Source organism: Fringilla coelebs (genome assembly GCF_963513975.1).
Source record: "Fringilla coelebs genome assembly, chromosome: 3".
Classification (NCBI taxonomy): Eukaryota; Metazoa; Chordata; class Aves; order Passeriformes; family Fringillidae; genus Fringilla; species Fringilla coelebs.
The window spans coordinates 66,261,048-66,280,881 of record NC_140030.1 but is presented as its reverse complement, the minus strand read 5'-3'; the positions used below and the strand labels follow the sequence as shown (position 1 = coordinate 66,280,881).

General features: G+C 38.1%; 1 protein-coding gene across 2 annotated transcripts in view; it reads left to right on the top strand.

Moving 5' to 3' along the window:
* Positions 1-19,518, top strand: part of EPM2A (EPM2A glucan phosphatase, laforin) — a 35,871-nt gene extending 16,353 nt beyond the window's left edge. For both annotated transcript variants that reach the window (XM_084201929.1, XM_084201930.1), the window contains exons 3-4: positions 16,079-16,320; positions 17,721-19,518. In XM_084201929.1, the coding sequence (XP_084058055.1) occupies positions 16,079-16,320; positions 17,721-18,001 (523 nt within the window). In that variant the 3' untranslated portion in view covers positions 18,002-19,518. The remainder of the gene's footprint in view (positions 1-16,078; positions 16,321-17,720) is intronic.
* Positions 19,519-19,834: the final 316 nt, after the last annotated feature.

The window sequence follows — 19,834 nt, the reverse complement described above, 5'->3', positions numbered from 1 at the left end:
TTCTGTTTTAAATATAATTCTTAGCTATTTTTTATTACTGAATTGTAAAAAAGGCTTTAAAGAGTAAGCTGTCACAAAAACCCCCTAGAGTGCAGTGACATGTGCTACCATAATAGAAAACTGCACTGATATTTTATGCCTATGTTATGAATTAAGAGAAGAGGTGGTGATGTCTACAGAGATTACCATAATTAACATTAAAAGCTGAGAGCTAACTGTCCCCTGTGCCTCAAGAATACTTGTGATATTAGAGAAAAGAATAAGAAATAATGAGCTCTGGAACAAAATTCATTGATTGTATTCTAGTAAAATAGTCCTGATCAAAAGGACTTAACATCAATAAGAGTTCATCCTTTGATTTCAGTACTTGGGGTTCTAATTGTGACGTTATCCACTCATTTTATACATTAAGTAATGAAAATATTCACAGACACATTTTTTAATGTGTTTATCCCATAAACTAGGATATCTGACTTCTCCTTTGAATTGTTTTATTGTACTGAGCTGTAGTCTGAAAGTAATATGAATTGGAACCGTTGTTTACTTACCAATGGGAATCACCTTTTATAGAATGGTTCAAAGGTTAATTCTATTTTTTGTCCTTTGTGTGTCTTCATTTTTTTCTACATCACCCCCAGCTGGAGCTGGGAAATGCTTTTACTAGCCTCTGTTGCAAAGAAAATGGATTTCAAATCAGCATAAGAAGTGACATTTAAGGAATTTTTTATTTAAGTTCTTGAAAATGAAGAGGGAGTGTGAGGCAGCAGGACCAGAAGTGAGAAGACAAATTATGAGGCCAGAATTCGATCTGGTTTTAGTCCTTAGTTTTCATGTATGTAATTTGGGTGATCTCTGTATTGGGTACAAATGCAGTTTTCTTCCATATTTGTTGTCCATCCAAACAAAAAGCTTCTCCTTTTGTGAACTCCCCACACTGTGCCCTACATAATAATGGCTAAAACAGGAAAAAGTATTCTATTTTTCTGAATTTTGTGATCTGGCTTGGGCAGGATGGCACTCGGCTGGGATAGCCCAATCCAGGCTATTGTTGAGTTAGCTACAAATCTCTATCTTGAAAGCTGAGAAATAGAGTTTGGATGTGCCAGCAGTGCAGTCACACGCCGTGAAGTGGAATACTGTGGATGAGCTAGATGGCAGGAACTCTCTTCTCAGTTATGTTGGGTTTTTGAGCATTAGCAAATGGCTGTTGCCAGCACAGCTCTTGTGCTCTTGCTGTGACCTACTGCCTGAGCGCCCAAACGGAACTTGACATGGAAACTCCTGATGTCACTCATTTCTAATTGCATTTCTTGGGAGAGCCATGGTAGGAAGGGAAATCTACCTTTAGAAAAGGTGATTTTGTCAGAAGAAAAAAAAGTTGCAGAGCTTCTAGATGAAAGATTTTTACACGACTGTCACCAGCATTTGAAGTCCCAGTATTACTTCCACCTACAGTGACTGGTGTGTCAAACCTGATGAATGGCTATTAGCCAGCAGGCTGCCAGGTTTGTTGCCTCCTTCAGGGGCTGAGGAACACAAATTTTTGTCTAGGCTCTGGGATGAAGTTGAAGTAATGTCTGATGAACAGTACACTACCTATGGGAATAAGCTAAAGAAAATCTTAGCATGATGTTTGGTTAGTCATGTGGGTTTTCTCTGGAGTTTTTTTCCTATAGTTTTCTTGACCATTCTGCCATTCTTATGTGGTTTTGGCAATGGGTGTTTGAGAATTTTTTATTTAGAAGGATGATTTTTCTGGAATGAGTATTTCATTAGTAAAATGGCAGCAAGCAGAGTCTGGCTGTTGATGAGAAGATGAGGCCTTTAATCAGTTGGCTGGTAATGGGTAATATTTGCTTAAAACCCCTGTTGCTCTTTAAAATGGATCTTTTCATAGGTGTGCACCTGCACAAAATGGTGTCCTTACTTCTTAAGAAAAACTTACAATTCTGAGTGATTCTGGAAGAAAAAAAAAACAGAAGGAAGATTGGGAACCCACCATGGGAAAACCTGGAGGAGTAAACGTAGTTCTGTTTTTCTCTGTGGGATGTAACAGAAAAATGTTGATAGTCCAGTAAATATGAATTTTATGTGGGGTATCACTGTTAGGGAGCAGAAACTATTGTTGCTTCTAATTTCTCTGTGTGTTTAACTGTGTCTCCCTGCCGCTTGTTCATATTTATTCTGGAGGTTTTCAGCCCTTTTTCCTGCCTCTTTACTCTTTGAAATTCAGGCTGTCAGCGAGGGAGTAAAGTTCTGTCTCCATTGGAAAGCAATTTGCTGGTGTTGCTGGCTGTGAATGAAATTGACTGAGATTGTGAAATCCTGGGCAATTTAGCTCACAGCTGGGATGACAAGGAAGGGGCAGCGTCACTCTCTCACTGAAGATGATGTTCCAGTTGTCTTGCAGATATTTATTTCCTCCTAGCTTTTACATCCATTTATTAGGTGCTGGGTAATTGCTGGCATTTTTTAATGCAGTTCATCCAAAGACAGCAGAACTCTTTCTGAGAAGCAGAGATTGTGTGCACATCCTAATTGCTATTTAGCTTACCAGGAGGGAGTAAATTCACATTTCTGGTTGTTGTTGGAAAAACTTCACTAACACAACTCTGTAAGTTACACCTGGTGAACCTGTTGAACTAGGGGTGTGTGTTGGCAGAGTAAACCCACTTTGCCTCCCCTTCCTGTGATTTTTTTGCAGGCACAGCTCCTGAGGCTGACTCTTACAGAAAAAAAGTCTCAGAGCAAGAGAGTTTTTACACCCCAAATGTGAAAAGTGATACCATCAGATGTTTTATTACCACCAGGTGGTTTAGTGTTTATTACCTGCTCAGTGTATACTATATTTCTGAAAGAAAAAAAAATCTGAAATAAACAACTGCATAGTTATTTTAAATGAAGTGGGAAAAACATTAAGATACTTCATTTGAAACAGTAGCAAGCCGTAGCTATTAAGTTATGAATTCTACCTCCATCTTGAATAATTTTTGTAAATGCTGAGAGATATAAATGTAAGTTTTCATGCTTAAATGCTCTAGATATTTACAAGACAATTTAAAAAATGAACAGCCATGTGAAAATACGGAGAGTCCTACTTAAAGGATAAAAATTTTTTATTAGAAAGGAAACTGGAATATAGCTCTAGTTCCTTTGAAGCATGTCTCAGAAACATAAGTATTTTATTTCTCAAGAGTAAATAGAGATTTTCAAATGGTTGCTGTATTTTCCCATATATAATTTTCCCTCTGTGAGGAAAAAAAAAAACAACAACAAAGAAATGAAGTGCATTTGTCTTCCCAGGGAAGATATTAAGAGGCTGAACTGAAAATCTCTTGCTCTCTCCTTTAATGCTTGTACTTTGGGAAATTTAATTTCAGAGAGTCAGGTACATAATCCCTGCTGTTGTTCAGAAGTTTAATGTGTGTCCTCCCATGAACTGTGAAAAAAAATTGAGTCAAATGTCATAGACATTGCCAAGCTTTAAGAAATGTGTATTTCTTTATTGGTTCAGTAGACAGCATGGTTTATAAGTTGAAATGAAATGTCTTTTTTCTTTGATGTGAAAAACCTAGTAATAGAATATATGATTTTAAACATCAAGATGAGCATAAAGGCAAAATATGTGTTTCAGTTTAAATACAGACACCAGAAAATGTGGAATATATTAAAAAAAAATCAATATTTGAATAGGTGGTTGCTTACTTTCTCCCTTTCTCCCCTTTCCTTCCTTCCTCTTCCCTGCCATCCCTCAGTTGTGGGTCAGCAATAGGCTCTCTGTGGCTATCATTCAGTTCAGGGCTGGATGCTGGGCACTACTACAAGGGGATGGATGTTGGTGGCCTTCTAGAGCCTTTTCTTTTTTAATTATATTTTTTGGTTTAACTAACTTCTCCAGGACTGCCTTTTAAAAGCACTTCAGAACAGTTCTATCCAGTGCCTTCATTTTACCAAGGCGATGATCTGATAAGGAGGATATGCAGCTTTCCTAATAAAATAATTTCTCTAATGTTCCTCCCTTCTGTGGTCCAGCTGCCAGCTTGGAGGGTTGGCTGTGTGCAGACCAGTCCTAAAAAATGTTAAATACTGCTTTCACTGCAGAAAACTGAATTTCTCAGCTTACTCTTAATAATGAGTTGCTTCAATCTGGTGAAATAAAAGGTAGAAAAAGCTTCTCAAATATATCTGTAGTCTTGGTAATAAGATTATCCAGTATGTTTAACAAATGTACAAAGTCAAGCTTCAGTTGATAATGTAAACACATTTAAACAAACTTTAGTAACAGTAGGTCACTTTAGAATATTTGTTCAAATATTCAAATTTCAATTTCCAAGCAGGTTCAATGATACTGCTAGGAAAAGAAAGAAATCTGAAAGGAAAAGAAAGAGACATTTTTAAAAAATAGAGAACCTCTGGTAATTCATGTCAGTGTTTGCACTCCAATAAAAACTGCAGCATTGATTGTTCATAAATTTAACTCTCATGATTTTTTTCCATTTTGTCATCCAAGACTTCTTCAAGGCATTCCACTATACTTTGTAGTTTTGTGTTAAAAAGATACACATAGGTTCTTCTGGGGCCTCTTAGTAGCTCCATTACCATCTCAGCCTCAACATTTGACGTTGGCTACTCATCCACCAGGGTTATTAATCTTATCTTTAGAATCTAGAAACCAGGTACATTATCTAAAATGAAGTTTTCTGACAATTTTTTGTGGTAGCACTATACACAGGTTATTCCTTTGATTTGACTTTCCTGTGAGAACAACTTATTTTAGATGTTTATGTAACTGATGTGGTGAGGTTCATCCCATTTTTCTCCACATTTCTAAGTTGCTTCCCCCAGCCTGTGCTGTTCAAGTATGTATCTGTCGCTTTTTAAAATTCAAATAAATGAACTGATGTGTGTTTAGAAATTCTGGATAAATTCTGGAATATGCAGAGCTCATCAAGGCTGTTTGCAGATGGTACCACAAGGGATGAATGCACATCTTTCTCTGACTGTTGGAGTTCTGAGAGATTCCATTATTTTGTACATGTGCATATGGTGCCATGTGGATCACAAGGCCACCTAGCAATAGTCTGTGCTTTGCAATTATGCAATTTTCATTAATATGTACTTGTTTCTAAAGCATTGGAATGTATTTCCATTGGATCTGAAATGCTACATTTTGAAAACTGGATTTATCTTTTATTGTTTTTCCAGTCTAGATTCCTAAGCAGCTGCTAATAGGTAAGCTCTGAAAGAACACAAAATGTATTTTTGTTAAGGATTCCCGAATCTTCTCGGGCACTAAACTAAAGTTCCTTTGTAGCAGTTTAAGTCAATTTTGTTGAGATGATTTAACTTACAGGTGCCAGCAGTGGCATCATTCCCATTGCTAAGCATTAATGTTAGAAATTCTCGTTCCCAATGCCAAGAGATTCATGCTTTATTGCGGTCTGGCTGAGTTTAGCAGCCTGTTGTTCTTGTGTTTCCGGGTATTCGTTCTAATTCAAAACAAATGGGAATGTTGGCAATCGAACGGAGACATATGTAGGAAGTAACCACTGGCAAGCATGGTTGCATGAGACAAGATTCTTTAACTGGAGCATTTAGGCATTAATGCTCACAAGCCAATGGAGGAGTCCTTTCCAAGTTGCTCAGTACAAGCCTTGGAACCTGATTCTCTTCTCGGGCTGTATTTTCGTAATTGGCACACGGTCTGCTTTCAGAGAATGTTTATAAAATGAAAATGCAAGAAGAGTCATTCCTTACAAAGGCAAATTTTGCTTTCTGCTGCATAGAGTGTGCTCCTTAGGCATCCATTGAAACCTTGTGTGTATGTTTGAAAATAAATTCTGACAAAGTCCTGTGAGGCTAGATCTGGACACCCTGTCCTACAAGGCATTGGTGTGCTTGTGAATCATTGCTTTCTTTTCTTCACAGTAGAAATACATAGAAAAATGTGACATAAAATATTTCCCTTTGAATACAGGGAGAATAACATTTAATCTTCCACATTTCAGTTCTGACTGTGTAGGTAAAGTCTTGTGTGACCACACTACTTTAGATCATATCTAGACTAGAGACAAAACACATTATAAAAAAAGTATAAGAGATGAATTAATTTGCTTTAAGCTTTTTAATGGAATGAAGTGAAGAAGGGAGAAGGGTTCATGCTATGGGTCTTTTCACTGTATAGGTTTGAATGTACTGCAAGGTTGATAACAGCAATTCCACTGAACTTACTAGAGTATGTGAGTTTAGAGACAAAAATTAGACAAATTTAACCTATTATTGTGTCCAGAGAACAAATATGCAATGAATGAGAGTGGTTTCCACAGGATGTGCAACTTTTATGCCACTGGAGTTGAAGCTACATAAATTGGTTTGAAAGGAACACTGCTACCATAGTTTGACTACTCCTGGGATAGACAGCATAGTTTAATGAAGACTAAGAAAGAGGATCTATTACTATTTGTAAAAGACATTCAGGAATTACTACAAAGGGGGAAGAAGAATTATTGAAATTGAACCTTCTTTAAGATCAAATGGATATTAATTGCTTCTGAATGAATTTAGAGTGTAAATTAGAACAAGGTTTCTGTCATCAAAGGAATGATGTCTGAATTCTGGCATGACCTTTCAAATAGGGCAGGAAGGACAAGGAACCTAAATTATTTCAAGATGGAACTTGATAAATGAATATAGGTAGTGCTTCCAGAAATGGAAATTAAAGTTTATGATTATAGTATCATAGATCATAGGCTCAAAGAGACCTCAGAAAGTATCCAGTCCATTTCCTTGCCCCAACTTAATCTCAATTACATTTAAATCATTTCAGGTTTATCCAGCCTGATCTAAAATATGATCTCATCTTAGTGATGAGACTCTATAGGCCTGTTACTCTCCCATTCAATTACCTCACTATTCCAACCATTAAAAAGCTTTACTAATCTCAATTTAAGTCTTCCTAGTGCAATTCAAGTTAATTTCTTCTTGTTCTCTCCACAGAAGACTTGGAGAACAAATTAGTATCCTGTCCCTCTATAGCCCTTTAATATATGCTTGGAAACTCCTTTTTTCCCCAGAATCAGAGGGGCTGACTTTGGAATATCTCACTATATTCATTCTGATATTAGTCCTTGGATCTTTCATTCTTTTCTCTGAGAACTTGTCTTCCAGAACTTTGATTGTTCGGGCACTCTCTGCTGGGCTCTCCAGATGTTTCTCTTCCTTCGTCCCATTTTTCCTGATGATGGTCTACAAGTACTGAATGCAACAGAAGGATTATTTTGTGACTTTCAAACATAGTGTTATTGCTTATCCAAGTATTATTGTAATTTTTGCAGTTTTGGATGTGGTTTACTTCCCAGTTGTCTACGTGTTTTCATCAAATAAGTTCCCTGCTTTGGCAGGGTGTAGGATGTTAGGAATGTTGTCAATCTCTGCATATGTTATTATGAGATGTTTTTTGTGAGTTTCTTCTAATAAAGCTCTTATGTTCCTTGTAAGGGAATGTTTGGGATTGCTGTGGAAGGCGAAAATGAGCCATAAAGAGAAAATTTTGTGGATCTGTAGCCTAAAGTCTTATGTGACTTTAATTCTTCTCACATGGATTTTTTTATCCTGTACCCCTGGTGACTTCAAAGCTGGGACAATCCTGAAGCACACACAGAATGCACCAGAAGGTTGTGAAGGAGAAGAGCTGGGCTGTGCTTAGGCATGGGCACAGTTGCTCAGTGTCTCAAAGCCTCAAGGCACCATGCTGCCTGCTGTAAGAGCAGTTTGGTGGGCAAAGGGAACACAATCAAACCCTTTCGTACCATCAAGCTGATGCTGTGCAAATCCTTTCCTGAGACAGCAGAACGTGAGGGTGGTGCAAAACTGGAACCCCTTTGTAGCTGAATGTCTGGTTAATGCTGTATTTCAGTTACAGGTTTGATATTCTTCTTACCTGCTTTACTTTTAGCACATTGTCCACTTGAGGTCAAACCTTTATGGCTTATTTGCTTGGCATATAAGTAAATTAGTTAGTTTTATGCCACAGATTTGTGGACATGGAATAAATAAGATACTATTAGGCATAAGACTCAGAATTCAAGGGCTTGAGAAATGTTGCGTTTTGCTAAGCTGACAAAGTGTTGTTCTAAAGTGATAAAAGCAGGTGTTTCTTTCTACATTCCAAGTCTGCTCCCATGTGAGAGGCTAGATAAGTAGTTCAAATTACATCTAAGTAGAAAATTTGCCAGACCTTAATTGCTTTTCATCAGAGTTCCAAATAAGAAGGAGAAGTTAAAAAAACACCTTGGAACTACATTGTAGTCTGTTTAATTCTCCTCATTTAAAGCCCTGAGGTAGAAATCTTAACTTCACATTAAACTGCACTCTTTCAGTGGTAAAGCAGAACAAATTTATAAGCAATGACTTGTGCCTCTTCTACATTTGACATTTAGGTAAGAGCAATTTTTTGTTCAGGAATATAAGTAGTTTCTACAAGGTCTGCAGCTGTGTCATTTCAGTAGGATATAGTTTTATCATGAATCAGTGCTTTTCTCTGGTGGCTTCTGCTAAGGTTATGGCCATTTATTCCATCTTTTTTGAAAAGAGTGATCTTATTAAGCCTGTTTATTCTATCTTGGAGTCAGAGCATAGCATCATCAAACCTTGCTCTCCTGCTCTGGCTACCACTGCTTGACTCTGTGCTGGGAAATGAAGTGCATCTGACTGTTCCCAGTTAATCCTGCTTAAGTCAGGCCTCTCATCAAGGAGGGTCCATCAGTTTGTCTTCTGCAAGGAGACTTTACCAGTAAATCAACAGGAGAAGGGATTAAGATCACAGCCGTTTACCCTTGTGCCCTTTGCAATATGCAGTGAAATGTCAGTGTCATAACCCCCCAGTCCTACATCACTTTTTCATTGGCAAGGAGGCATTTTGCTGAGAGATCTTTCTGCCCTTTGTTTAAACAGACTATGGTAAAACCAGAATTCCTGTGCAAGACCAAACAAGGTACTCCTCTGTTTTGGTATCTGTCCATGCTGTCTGCATTTTGGAGGAGGACACAAGACTAAAAAAAAAGATTTTTAAAATGTTGCCATTTTTCTCATCTCTTGGTAGTTACTTTATAGGTGAAGCTATATGGAATTTGACATTCTTTATATCTTTTATCTAGATAAAGCCAGTTGGTTTGCCCTTTTCATACATATGCTCTTTAAACAGTTGTTAAATTCCCTCTTAAGAATGTTAAATCCTTAGTCTGCCCTCATTTGAAAGCATTTTCACAAGAAATTGCTGGAATCTACTGAATAGATTTTTAATATTTTAATTTTTCTGTATCTTTCTTGATACAATAAAATATTAGTAAAAAGTTCAAAGTTTGAGTGCATAGAGTAGGATCAGATATTTTTAGACCATTACTATAAATTTTTTGTTACTTTCAGTTCACTTCTTGGTAAAGGCTCATATTTCCCCTTTGATCTCCTTATAAAGCAATGCTTTCACCAAGTGTCACTACAAGTAGGTACTGTTTCTCTTTCTATTTGATTATAGTTAGCTTAAAATAGAGTGATGTGCATGAGATTGTTTATTCCAAGACATTGCAGAGATGCAGTCATCAACTGTGAATCTCATCTGCTCCTTTGCTGCGTATTCATTAGTTAAATTTGACACCACTGGCAATTGAAACTAATAATGGTTTGGGCAAACTTTGGTGTCTCCTTGTTGAGTAGGTTCATCTGTTTGGAAAGATCTTGACTTGAAAAAGGAATCCCATGTTGAATATAGGTCAGCAATGACATGCTGTAGAGGAACTGCCAGGGAACTTTAAAGAGGGATAAAGCCTTTGAAGCACAAGTAAGTAATCTTTGGCTCTTCTCAGAAATGTACTCTTTTCAATACTGGGCATAACATATTCAAAAAGAGAGAGAGTCCAAAGGCAAACAAGAGTGATCAGATGCTTTGAATATATGACAAGTGTGTGTGTGTGTGTGAAGAATGCAAAGATGTGTTGGAGTGTGTTAGTAACTTAGAGAGAAGTAAGAGGGTTTTACGGAGTGGAAGGAAATAATCTGTTCTTTGTGTCCATTGTGGAGACAAGAAGGTGTGTCTGTGACCTGTGACTGCACTATTCATATTGGACAAAATACATTTTTTTCAGAGGTGAGGCTAGTAATCAACGTGTTTTCTACACATCAAAGAATATTTGAACATGCTCGGATCTTCCACTGGAGAACAGAATTTGGTCATTTGAAATTCTACTCTGTCTGTGAATGCATTTCAGGCCACTAGACAGCAATCTAAGCAATGTTTCCACATTGCTCTGACAAAAGTACAGGAACCTCATCTCATTTCTCGGAAGGGCTCACTGTCACACATTCAGAGAAAAGAGCCAGGAAGGCCTGGAAGAGAGATGTCTAACTTGGTACTTCAGGGAAGGCACACACAGACCTATGAATAAGCTGCTATATGTTGTTAGAAGGATGCCACAGGCAAAAGAAGGAGCACATGCAGGATGATAGTTCTGGGTCATCATAATCCAGTGGTATTGCCATTTAAAGTGATATGCCTTGTCACAGGGCAGAGAACACAGAAAAGATGAAAGAGCATATCAGCTATAGCTGAGGATTTCCTATATTCTCACTTTGAATATGCTCAAAACAATACTTCTGGAAATCTCTTTTTTCTGTCATGTGAGACAGGGAACAGACATCTGGTCTCTGAACTAGTTTAAATTTGGCTGAAAGTTGAAAATTTCTATGAAGCTTTTGGTTCAGACAGATCATAATTTTCAACTAAAAATCCACCTTATAAAAATTCTGAATGAGTTCCTACTCCAATGCCATCAGGGGAGGAAATAGGAATGCAGTGTAATTGGAAACAGTCTCTAGCAGCTCAAGTGCTGCAAAAATTGTCTGTAACTGAGTTGTACTTCAGGCCTATATTCCCTTTGGGCTGCTTGCTTGTAGTGGTACTGGGGTAATAGCATTGGTGCAAAAAAACCGCTCTGTATGCCTAGAAGCAACACAAAATTCTGGGGGTAAATTGACTGAATTATATATGTTGCTCTTCTGGGAATGCAGTAGTTTTACTGCAAGTTCCATGTAGCTGAGGTTGCACACTATACCTTACTAGGAAATAAGAGTCTTGAGGGAGGACAGAGTCAATTAAATAATTATTTTGTTTGTTGTTTCAGCTAAATGGCTCTGTTTTGTTATATGTGTATTTTAGTACTTATGTCACTGTCATCAGATGTGCAATGGGATCTAAGGAAGTCTGGTGTAGAAATATAGAAAAGTGAAGTGCAAGCTTTAAAACAGGCTACCCCTTCACCTGGCACTGGGGGATTCAATCCATCACTTTTCATTTAAAATAATAGACTGGACCTTGGTCAAAAATATCACTGGTATAAACAAATGAAATCGTTGATAGATCATTGTTGCCACTAACCAATGACAAATACCCTGCTATTTTTCCTTAGTTTTGCAAAGTCCTCTCTTTTGATTAAAGCTGGCAACTATCAGGATAAAAGGACACCTGTCAGTGCCTGATAGATATGCTTATGAAATGTGTTCCTGAAGTGCCAAATCCTATCCCTTTCTATAAGAACTGTAACTCTTAGAGGGTTGATTAATTTTAGGGTAGATTCTAAGATGACTTCTCCTAGCACGCTGATGATTGCTCAGATGTGGAAGCAGTACCTGAGTCATCCCAGCTTGCAACTCAGCATTTTAAGGGAATTTCAATTTAGGATCTGTTTGTCTCAAAGCATTATTAGCAAATGTAAAACTGGAGCTGATGAAAAAGCAGAGTAGACATTGGTGTCATGGAGGAAGAGCTGACTGCCTGATGCAGTAACCTGGTGTCTTCCCCTAGTCAGGTCACCTTCCCTGGAAATCACATCCCTACAATTACAGTTGCTGGGCTGGTTTGGTACTGTACTAAGGCTGAGAGGTATGGTGTGCCATGCTTTGTGAACCAGCCTGAAAATTAGTCTGCACCATCAAAAAAAAATTCACAATGCTAATTTTTCACTGCCTCAGACTCATTTTCTCCTTAGGGATGGGGAAGAACATTTGCATACACATTGATTAAATGGAATGCATTTGGTATTTTAGATGTATTCACTCTGAATTGTTGTATATAATATAACAATGTTATATATAATTCACTCTGAATTGTCATTTTAATCCAGACTGCGCAGGGTCCTGGGGGGAAGCCAACAAACACAATATACGTCTATGTAATTAAAAATAATTTAACTGTGCTGGAAAAGAAGTGTACAAGTGTTTGCAGAGTGTTCCATATTTACTCAGGGGTAATGATAAATAATTGTTGTTTTTCTCTGTTTATAAGGCAAAAAGCAGGTTTTAAATATGCCAGCCTTCAGTCTGGGCTCTGCAAAAATAAACTGAGTAATGTTTGCCTAACATTTATTCCTTGTTACCACAACCTCAAGCTTCTCACATTAATTCATCCATTGGACCCCTAAAAGTCCCCTTAAGGTAAGTAAATATTGTATCCATACTGCTGGTGGGGAACTGAAGTGTAGGGCAGGCTGAAAGTAGCTGACAGAAATTACTTATAAAAAAGGGCTTATAGACAATCTTCAAGTCTTAATCTCAGAAAATCACTAAATAGTGTTGATGTTTAAATCACTCTAAGTGATTCCTTCATTGATAAACTGTCTCTGACTGAATAGACCATGTCTTCTGGAGCCATGGTTTATTATCCTTGATGCAGAGAGTAAAGATGTACAAAGTGCCATTTTTATATGAAAGCAAAGTTTCAAGTAGAATTTTGCTATAAAGGTCTACTGATCACTAATAGTTTCCTAATGTTTTTTGATGTGCTTAGGGATCACATAATCTTCTGCTGGAATACACCCACATGTGAGCTGGAAAGAAGTGGCTGTCAGGGAGCTCAGAGCACTATAACTTGACAGTTTAGAGGGGAACATAAAAGAGCTCTCTTTCCCATGCCAAATGGTCTTGTGTCTAAAATCTAGCTACCTACTGAAGTCCAGCAGCTACTTAAAGAAGGGCATTAATGATTAAATTAATTATATAACTTAAAGTTATATCTTTATATAACTAAATAATGATATAACTAACTTAATGATATAACTGAAAGTTATATCATTAAGGAAAGAGATGTAAAAACGAAATTACCACATTCTTGCTTTGTTCAATATGTATGTTTTACTGATCCTCAGCAAAATAAAGCCCTCAATAGGGCTATCAAAAAAAATCAATACATAAAATATAACTGCTAAACTCTCCATTAGCCTCTGTACTCACACATGCACCAACTCCTTTTATTCCTTCATTCTGATGTCAGAAAAAGGTAATATTTGAACTAGATAAAGCCAAATAGAAATATAGGTACTATGCAGTAGGATTATCCTAGAACTTTTACATAAATTGGCTAATAGGACAGCTCTGCAGTACTGTTTTCTGCATGGTAAAAGGGTGGTTAAGCCTTGGCCAACAAGACCAAGAATTACAGTTTTTTGTAGGTGGGTAGATAAGGGGCTTGTAGACCAAGGTCAAGACTACATCTGGATCCTCTCAAAGGCTAAAGTTTAGGACCTGATCATAAAACTACTTCACAAGAATTGCCTCTCAGGTCATTCTCTGAATGCCCCCACTAGTTTAGTTAATTGTGGGAAAGACAGTGACAAAAATGTGATAAACTCTTCAGATTGTTCAGTAAATGCCATTAGTACTGTGCAATACAGGGGGTCTTGTCATGTACAAGACCTGTTAGGCTGCAAGAACAAAATAAACAAATGGTCTATATCCCAGGGGTTTTGCAGATAGCACAGCTGTGATGTTCATCCATTAAAAAATCTGGGGGGGAAAATTATATGGCATTGGTGTATCAGTAAGCAAGAGTACTACTCAGAATTTTATTTATCTCAGGAATGCTTTAGTCACTTTTAATTTAATCAAATCCTAGCAAACACACATTTTTTTCCTCCCATCAGGGTAATTTAGTGCATTAGATGCTTCACAAAGTATCAAGTGAATTACATATGTATGAGTCTCCAGGAAAGCCTTTGAAGGAAGGGTACTAATGTTCTTGTTCTTGAAATAATATCCTCATATTGTCACAAGTTATTAGTGATATTGCCATTTCTCTGTCCCAGGGATGGAGTTTTGTGGCCATTGCTCATCTCCAGCCATTTGTCAGCATCTGTTAGGGACTGTAGCTGACACTCAGCACCTTGAAATGCCCTAATCATGGTGGCAGGTTGCTGTGGCAGAATCCTGACAGCAGTCACTCAGTCAGGTTAGGATGGGGGTTGCTGTGGGGCTGGCAAGTGGGAAGGGGGGCAGCTAAGGTGTTGCAGTGGAGCTTCACTCATCCCTGTGATCAGTGGGAATGCTTGAGCTGGTACGTTGGATTTTGGGCAACTCTTGAACATGTGTGTGAAACAAAAACTAAGTCCAGTCTTATCAAGTGATCACACTGTTGGAACATGAACAGTGAAATGGTATTTGCTATGTAATATATTTGTTTAAATTGGTCTCAGTTACCACATATTGAGATCAAGTGTTTTGTCCCATCGAAACAGGGGCTGTTAAGGCCAAAGGCTGTGCTTGTGTGGCTAGTAGGCAACTCACCAGGGAAACAGTAATAGCAATTATTGTTATAACAATAATTACAAACAGGAAACAATAATAATTAGTTCTTCTTGGATCTGAATTTTTATTTTTGATAATATTGCAGTGCTAATACAGCAGGATTTAATAATTACACTCAATTACAGGTCTTAATTAAATGCTAGTACCTATTACTGTGACAGTGAAATGGAAATAGCTACCTGATGGTTTGAGTGGTTTATAGGCTCCTAAAAAAAAGATTAAAAATTTTCTTATTTGTTGCTGAGGTTAAAATTGGGAAAGATCATTAAGCATGCATGGCAGATATTTTTTATTGAGGATCTTGCTTTTGTTGTAGATTTGCATTTAATAGTGTTTGCTAAGTTTGTAGTTAGTAGTGCTACAGATTTGTTGTAGTTAATAAAGTTTGCAAAGCTTTATGTTAAATGCAGGGATATTTTGTTTAGTTTGTAGATTACACACTCAAAATTGAAGTTAATGGAAGCATAAAGAAATTAGTGGATCACTAATAATTTGAGCATCTGAATAATCCATTGTAGATGCCATCAGTTTAATTGCATGTGCATATTAAAACCCCTCATTTGAAAACAACTTTCTAAATATTCAGTTTATAATGTCAACATCTGTTGAAGTATACAATAGTTTTATGATAATTAGCAATGGGAAAACCATAGAAGTCTTGAAGTTTGATTTAGATAAACAGCCACATTTCTGGTACTTTCCTGTCCTACATAAACCTTGTTTTCCTGAAAAATTTCTGGTTCTTCAGGCCTTGAGGGAAGCTATACATGTGTTGTAATTCTGTATTTGATTCCCAGGAGCCTCCAAGAAATCAGAGAAAAATTATAAGAAAATGACTCATTAATTTTTAAGTTTCATCACAGAAGACCTGCTCAAAATGCTTTTTTCCCTACTTCCCTCATTATAGTGGTGGCTAAAGAGTTGGAAGATTTCTTTCAGTCTGACTTATTACTAAAGTAATGCAGATTTGGATGATGTGAATTCTTTAGGTTTTTTGGAGCTTTTTTGGTGTTTTTTGGTTTTTTTTTTTGTTGTTGTTGTTGTTGTTTTTTAATTGTTGTTGTGGTTTTTTTCTCTGTGTGTGTGCAAATTGCATGAATCTTCAGAGTTTTTTCTTTTTAATTCCTGATGTTAGTAAGCTTCTACTTCAAGCTTAGTGACGGATGATGCGTTGGAGACCTTTGCTATAACTGTGCTCTGAAATTTTTTCTCATTACATCTGGCTCTTTGGTGTAGTCTAGGAGCTTGATCCCCAGTGTCAGACATCACCAACTCAACTGTAACAAAATAAGTTGTAATGAAACAAGAAGTTCCTTACTGCCTGATGTGAAAAGTCTGTGCTTAGCAGTGTTTGTGTGATGATGTCAAGCAGGTTTGGAACAGGAACACTGCTGAACTTGGCAGTTTCCTTATGATACTGTAATCAAGCCCACTGTTTTCTCAATGCTAGGATTCTGCCAAACATCTGGCTGGGAAGTTGCCCCCGGCAGCTGGAGCACGTGACCATCAAGCTGAAGCATGAGCTGGGTGTTACAGCTGTGATGAACTTCCAGACTGAATCTGACATTGTTCAGAATTCCTGGGGCTGCAACCGCTACCCAGAACCCATGAGCCCCGAAATCCTCATGAAACTGTATAAGGAAGAAGGTCTGGCCTATGTCTGGCTGCCAACTGCAGACATGAGCACTGAAGGTAATGCTCCTGTCACTCTTGCAGTGAGTTAGTAGCAAGAAACACTTGGAGTTAATAATCTGTCACTTTCATGACAGCTGGGGGGGGAGTTCTGTGCACATTTTGCATGAAAATATAGCTGGAACACAAGGTATAGTTTCTTTCTGTGCTGTCTTTAACAAATTGTTCGTATTTTCTGGTAGGCAGTGAGGCCGTCTGAAGTACTTTGTGTCTGGCAGTGTTAGGTGTATTTAAAAACACCTGACATCAATAACTGCTTGACTATTTTTGCTTTCAGCTTGAGTTCAGCCTACATAATGAAAATATGCTTTGTAGGTGGAAGACAGCAAGTTTGCAGAGCAGGGCAGCTTGCCACCTTTGCTGATGAAAAATGGACAGACAGTGCTGTGTGCCTGCTGTTTCCTTCCCAACAAACACTTTTTCTTTAGCTGTAGTATCCCAGTCTGATGAAACTCCATAGCGACATTTATGCAATAGTTTGCAATTAACTAAAAATACTCATAGCACCTGAGCTGTAACATCAATTACTAGTACTCTGCAGTCTTTGGTTGGAATGCTCAGTTCAAAGTCTTGTTTCCAACCAGAAGGTTAGAAAGTGAGTGTGTTTTCAAGTGAGCAACCTGCTGGCAGAAGCGAGTGCTTTCAACTCAGGTAAATACCTCTGCCCCAAATAGTTAATTGTCATATCAGCAACAGGACATCAGGGAAGACAGGAGACCTTAAAACAGGGATTTGAAAGGGCTTAATGTCAGTGCTTATATGTGCCATGAGGAAAAGTTGGGCTCTGCTGCTTGCAGTTCTGTTTCCCAGGATAGCCAGAAGAAAAGTTACAGAAAATATGGTATGTTCATCCCTTTGAGAGTGAGGAAGGCTATTCTGTGTTGTTTGACTGTCTGCTTAGTACACAGTGAAATCATGATAGTTTTAACTAGTACAGTAAAATGTTCTGCTCTCCCTCCCTCACTTACTGAATTGATGGCCTTCCTTGAAATGCTTTGGAAATCAGCAGTATGTAGGTACCTTCACAAACCTCTGGTATTAAAAAATTTGAAATTTCATTTTTGGCTTGCTAACTTTAACGCTATGTAAGTTGTGCTGTTCTCTATAATGTGCTGCCATGTCTCAGTTCCTTTAAAAATGAATATGCCACACACATCTGATGTTATCAGAATGTATATTTAGAGATGACTTGGGGCATTTTACAGTTTCGTCTGATCTGATTCTATATTGCAAGGAAAAAAACAAGTTAGCCTAGAAAGCCATTTGGAAAAAGAAAGAAAAAAGTGGAATATGTCAGGTCTGCCATTATATTTCACAATTCATCAGGCTGTACAGGCAGAATCTCAGCCACAAACTGACTTTGTCCAGCGCAAGTGAACGTGCCTTGTTTTTAACCTTAGGAAGAATCCAGATGTTGCCACAAGCGGTCTGCCTCCTGCACGGGCTGCTGCAGAACGGACACACGGTCTATGTCCATTGCAACGCTGGTGTTGGCAGGTCTACAGCTGCTGTCAGCGGCTGGCTGAGGTACGTGGTGGGATGGAGCCTGAGGAAAGTGCAGTACTTCCTGGCTGCCCGCAGACCAGCTGTCTACATAGATGAGGAAGCTCTGAATCGTGCTGAAGAAGATTTCTACCAGAAATTTGGGCATCTTCGTTCCTCATATCAAATACAAGAGTAGCAAAGCAGAAGAAGAAAAGGAAGGTGAAGAGGAATCCTTACATTTGAACCTCAAGGACTTGGAAATTTCTGTGACTCAGGCACCCACCTCACCTCTTCAGATTATGTTTCTTGTAAAAGTAATGAGAATTTTGTTTAAAAAGTGCCTTAGAGTTTTTTATTTGCTTTCCTTAAGCTGGCATGGTTCATGTTTTCAAGCCTTTTGGTGCAATTATGAGACCTAGAAACTGCAAAGGGAAACAAGATTTTCTTTCAACTACTTGCCTATAGGAACTGAGGTTTTAGGGTAGACACTAAACAAGATGTGAGGTGAAATACAGTTGGCAGTAAAAAGTGAGAAGAAAAAAAACGAAGATTGACTGATTAAGATTCAGGTTAGGATGGAGCAGATCATCATCAAAGCTGCTCAGTTATTTTAAGCAGATATAAGATTGTTGCAGTGTTTTGTAGTAATTCTGTAGACAAGTGGTATTGATGAGAAAGACCAGAGGGAAACCAGTTCTTCAACTCAATGTTTAAAAAGAGAAAGCTAATGTTCTAATGCAGTGAACTAAGATTTGCTCTTTGTCCATCTATTTAATGTTAAGCATTATGAGCTCCAGCTGTATTCTTTTATGACATGGGGGTTATGCTGGGCTGTGGCATGGAGAGAGGACGCAGCTCCAGCTGTGACAGCCTGGCTTTGTTGTGGAGCAGGACCACTGTTTGTTACGTTATCCTAGGCTGTGAAGTTCTCTGAGATGAAGCTGCATTTTGCTCCTCTGGTCCATGCAGTGCTGAACAGGGGCTCCCTTAGGTGCCAAGTCAGTCTGAGCAGTAACCACTGGGTGAGACAGGACCTATAGGAATTGTGTGATAAGCAGTGTGCACGACTGGCACCACAGCCTCTGGGCTGTTGACCTAGATTAATATCTTCAATACAGCAAAAGCCTGTCCTTGTGCAAGCAGTGGGTGTGTGCTGGGTTTAGCTCATTGAAGCTAATGCTGGGCTATCTCTGGGCTGAATAAAGTCAATACATTCCTCTACAGGAACAAAGAGCAGCTCTGGAGAGGGTGGTTTCTCAGGAGCTTAGCCTCAGTGTTAGCTTTGTGGATGACCCCTAATGTTTTCCATTGCTGCTTGGTCCCTTAGCTAAACTAAGCACCAACAGCTTCCAGTCCCGCTCAGATGAAACCAGTTTGATGTAGATTGAGTTCAAGAGAGAAGAGAGAATTAAGGATGCATAAACATTAAGAAACATAATTTCTATAGGTTTATTCTTCAGTGAAATCTCATTTTTCCAGCCAACTTCTTCCTCTAAAGATGCAGTCGGTGACAGAGTAGTTTAAGTAATAAATATTGATTTTCTGAATACTTAATGGAGAAACTATTGGATATGAGCTGTTTATGGAGGATGTCCAAAATAATATATTTTATTTATCCTATACTTCAATCATCTTGAAAAGAAAAATGTTTATTTAAGTTATTCTATGTGTGGTTTTGACCATGACTTCATTTCTTATTTTGTGAAATAACACTGCCTGTTTAGAAAATGGATGAGAAAATAAAGACAAAATTGCTATTCTGGCAGCCCATTTTGTCATGTGTCTTTGTCTCCCAATTTCACAAATAGCAAAAAGGGTCATAACCCATATTTCTATATAGAATTGGAACCAGCTGCTTTAATGGTAACAGCTCATGTCTTGTCTTGTTCTGTGTCAGTTTGACAGGAAATCTCAAAAAACAGCACAGCACAATGTGTAGATCATATGGCATCTCTGGTACCTTCAAAGACTAAACCAGGTGCTTCTTCTCCTAGCCCAGAGCAGAGAGAAGAGGGAGTGTGTGAGTGCT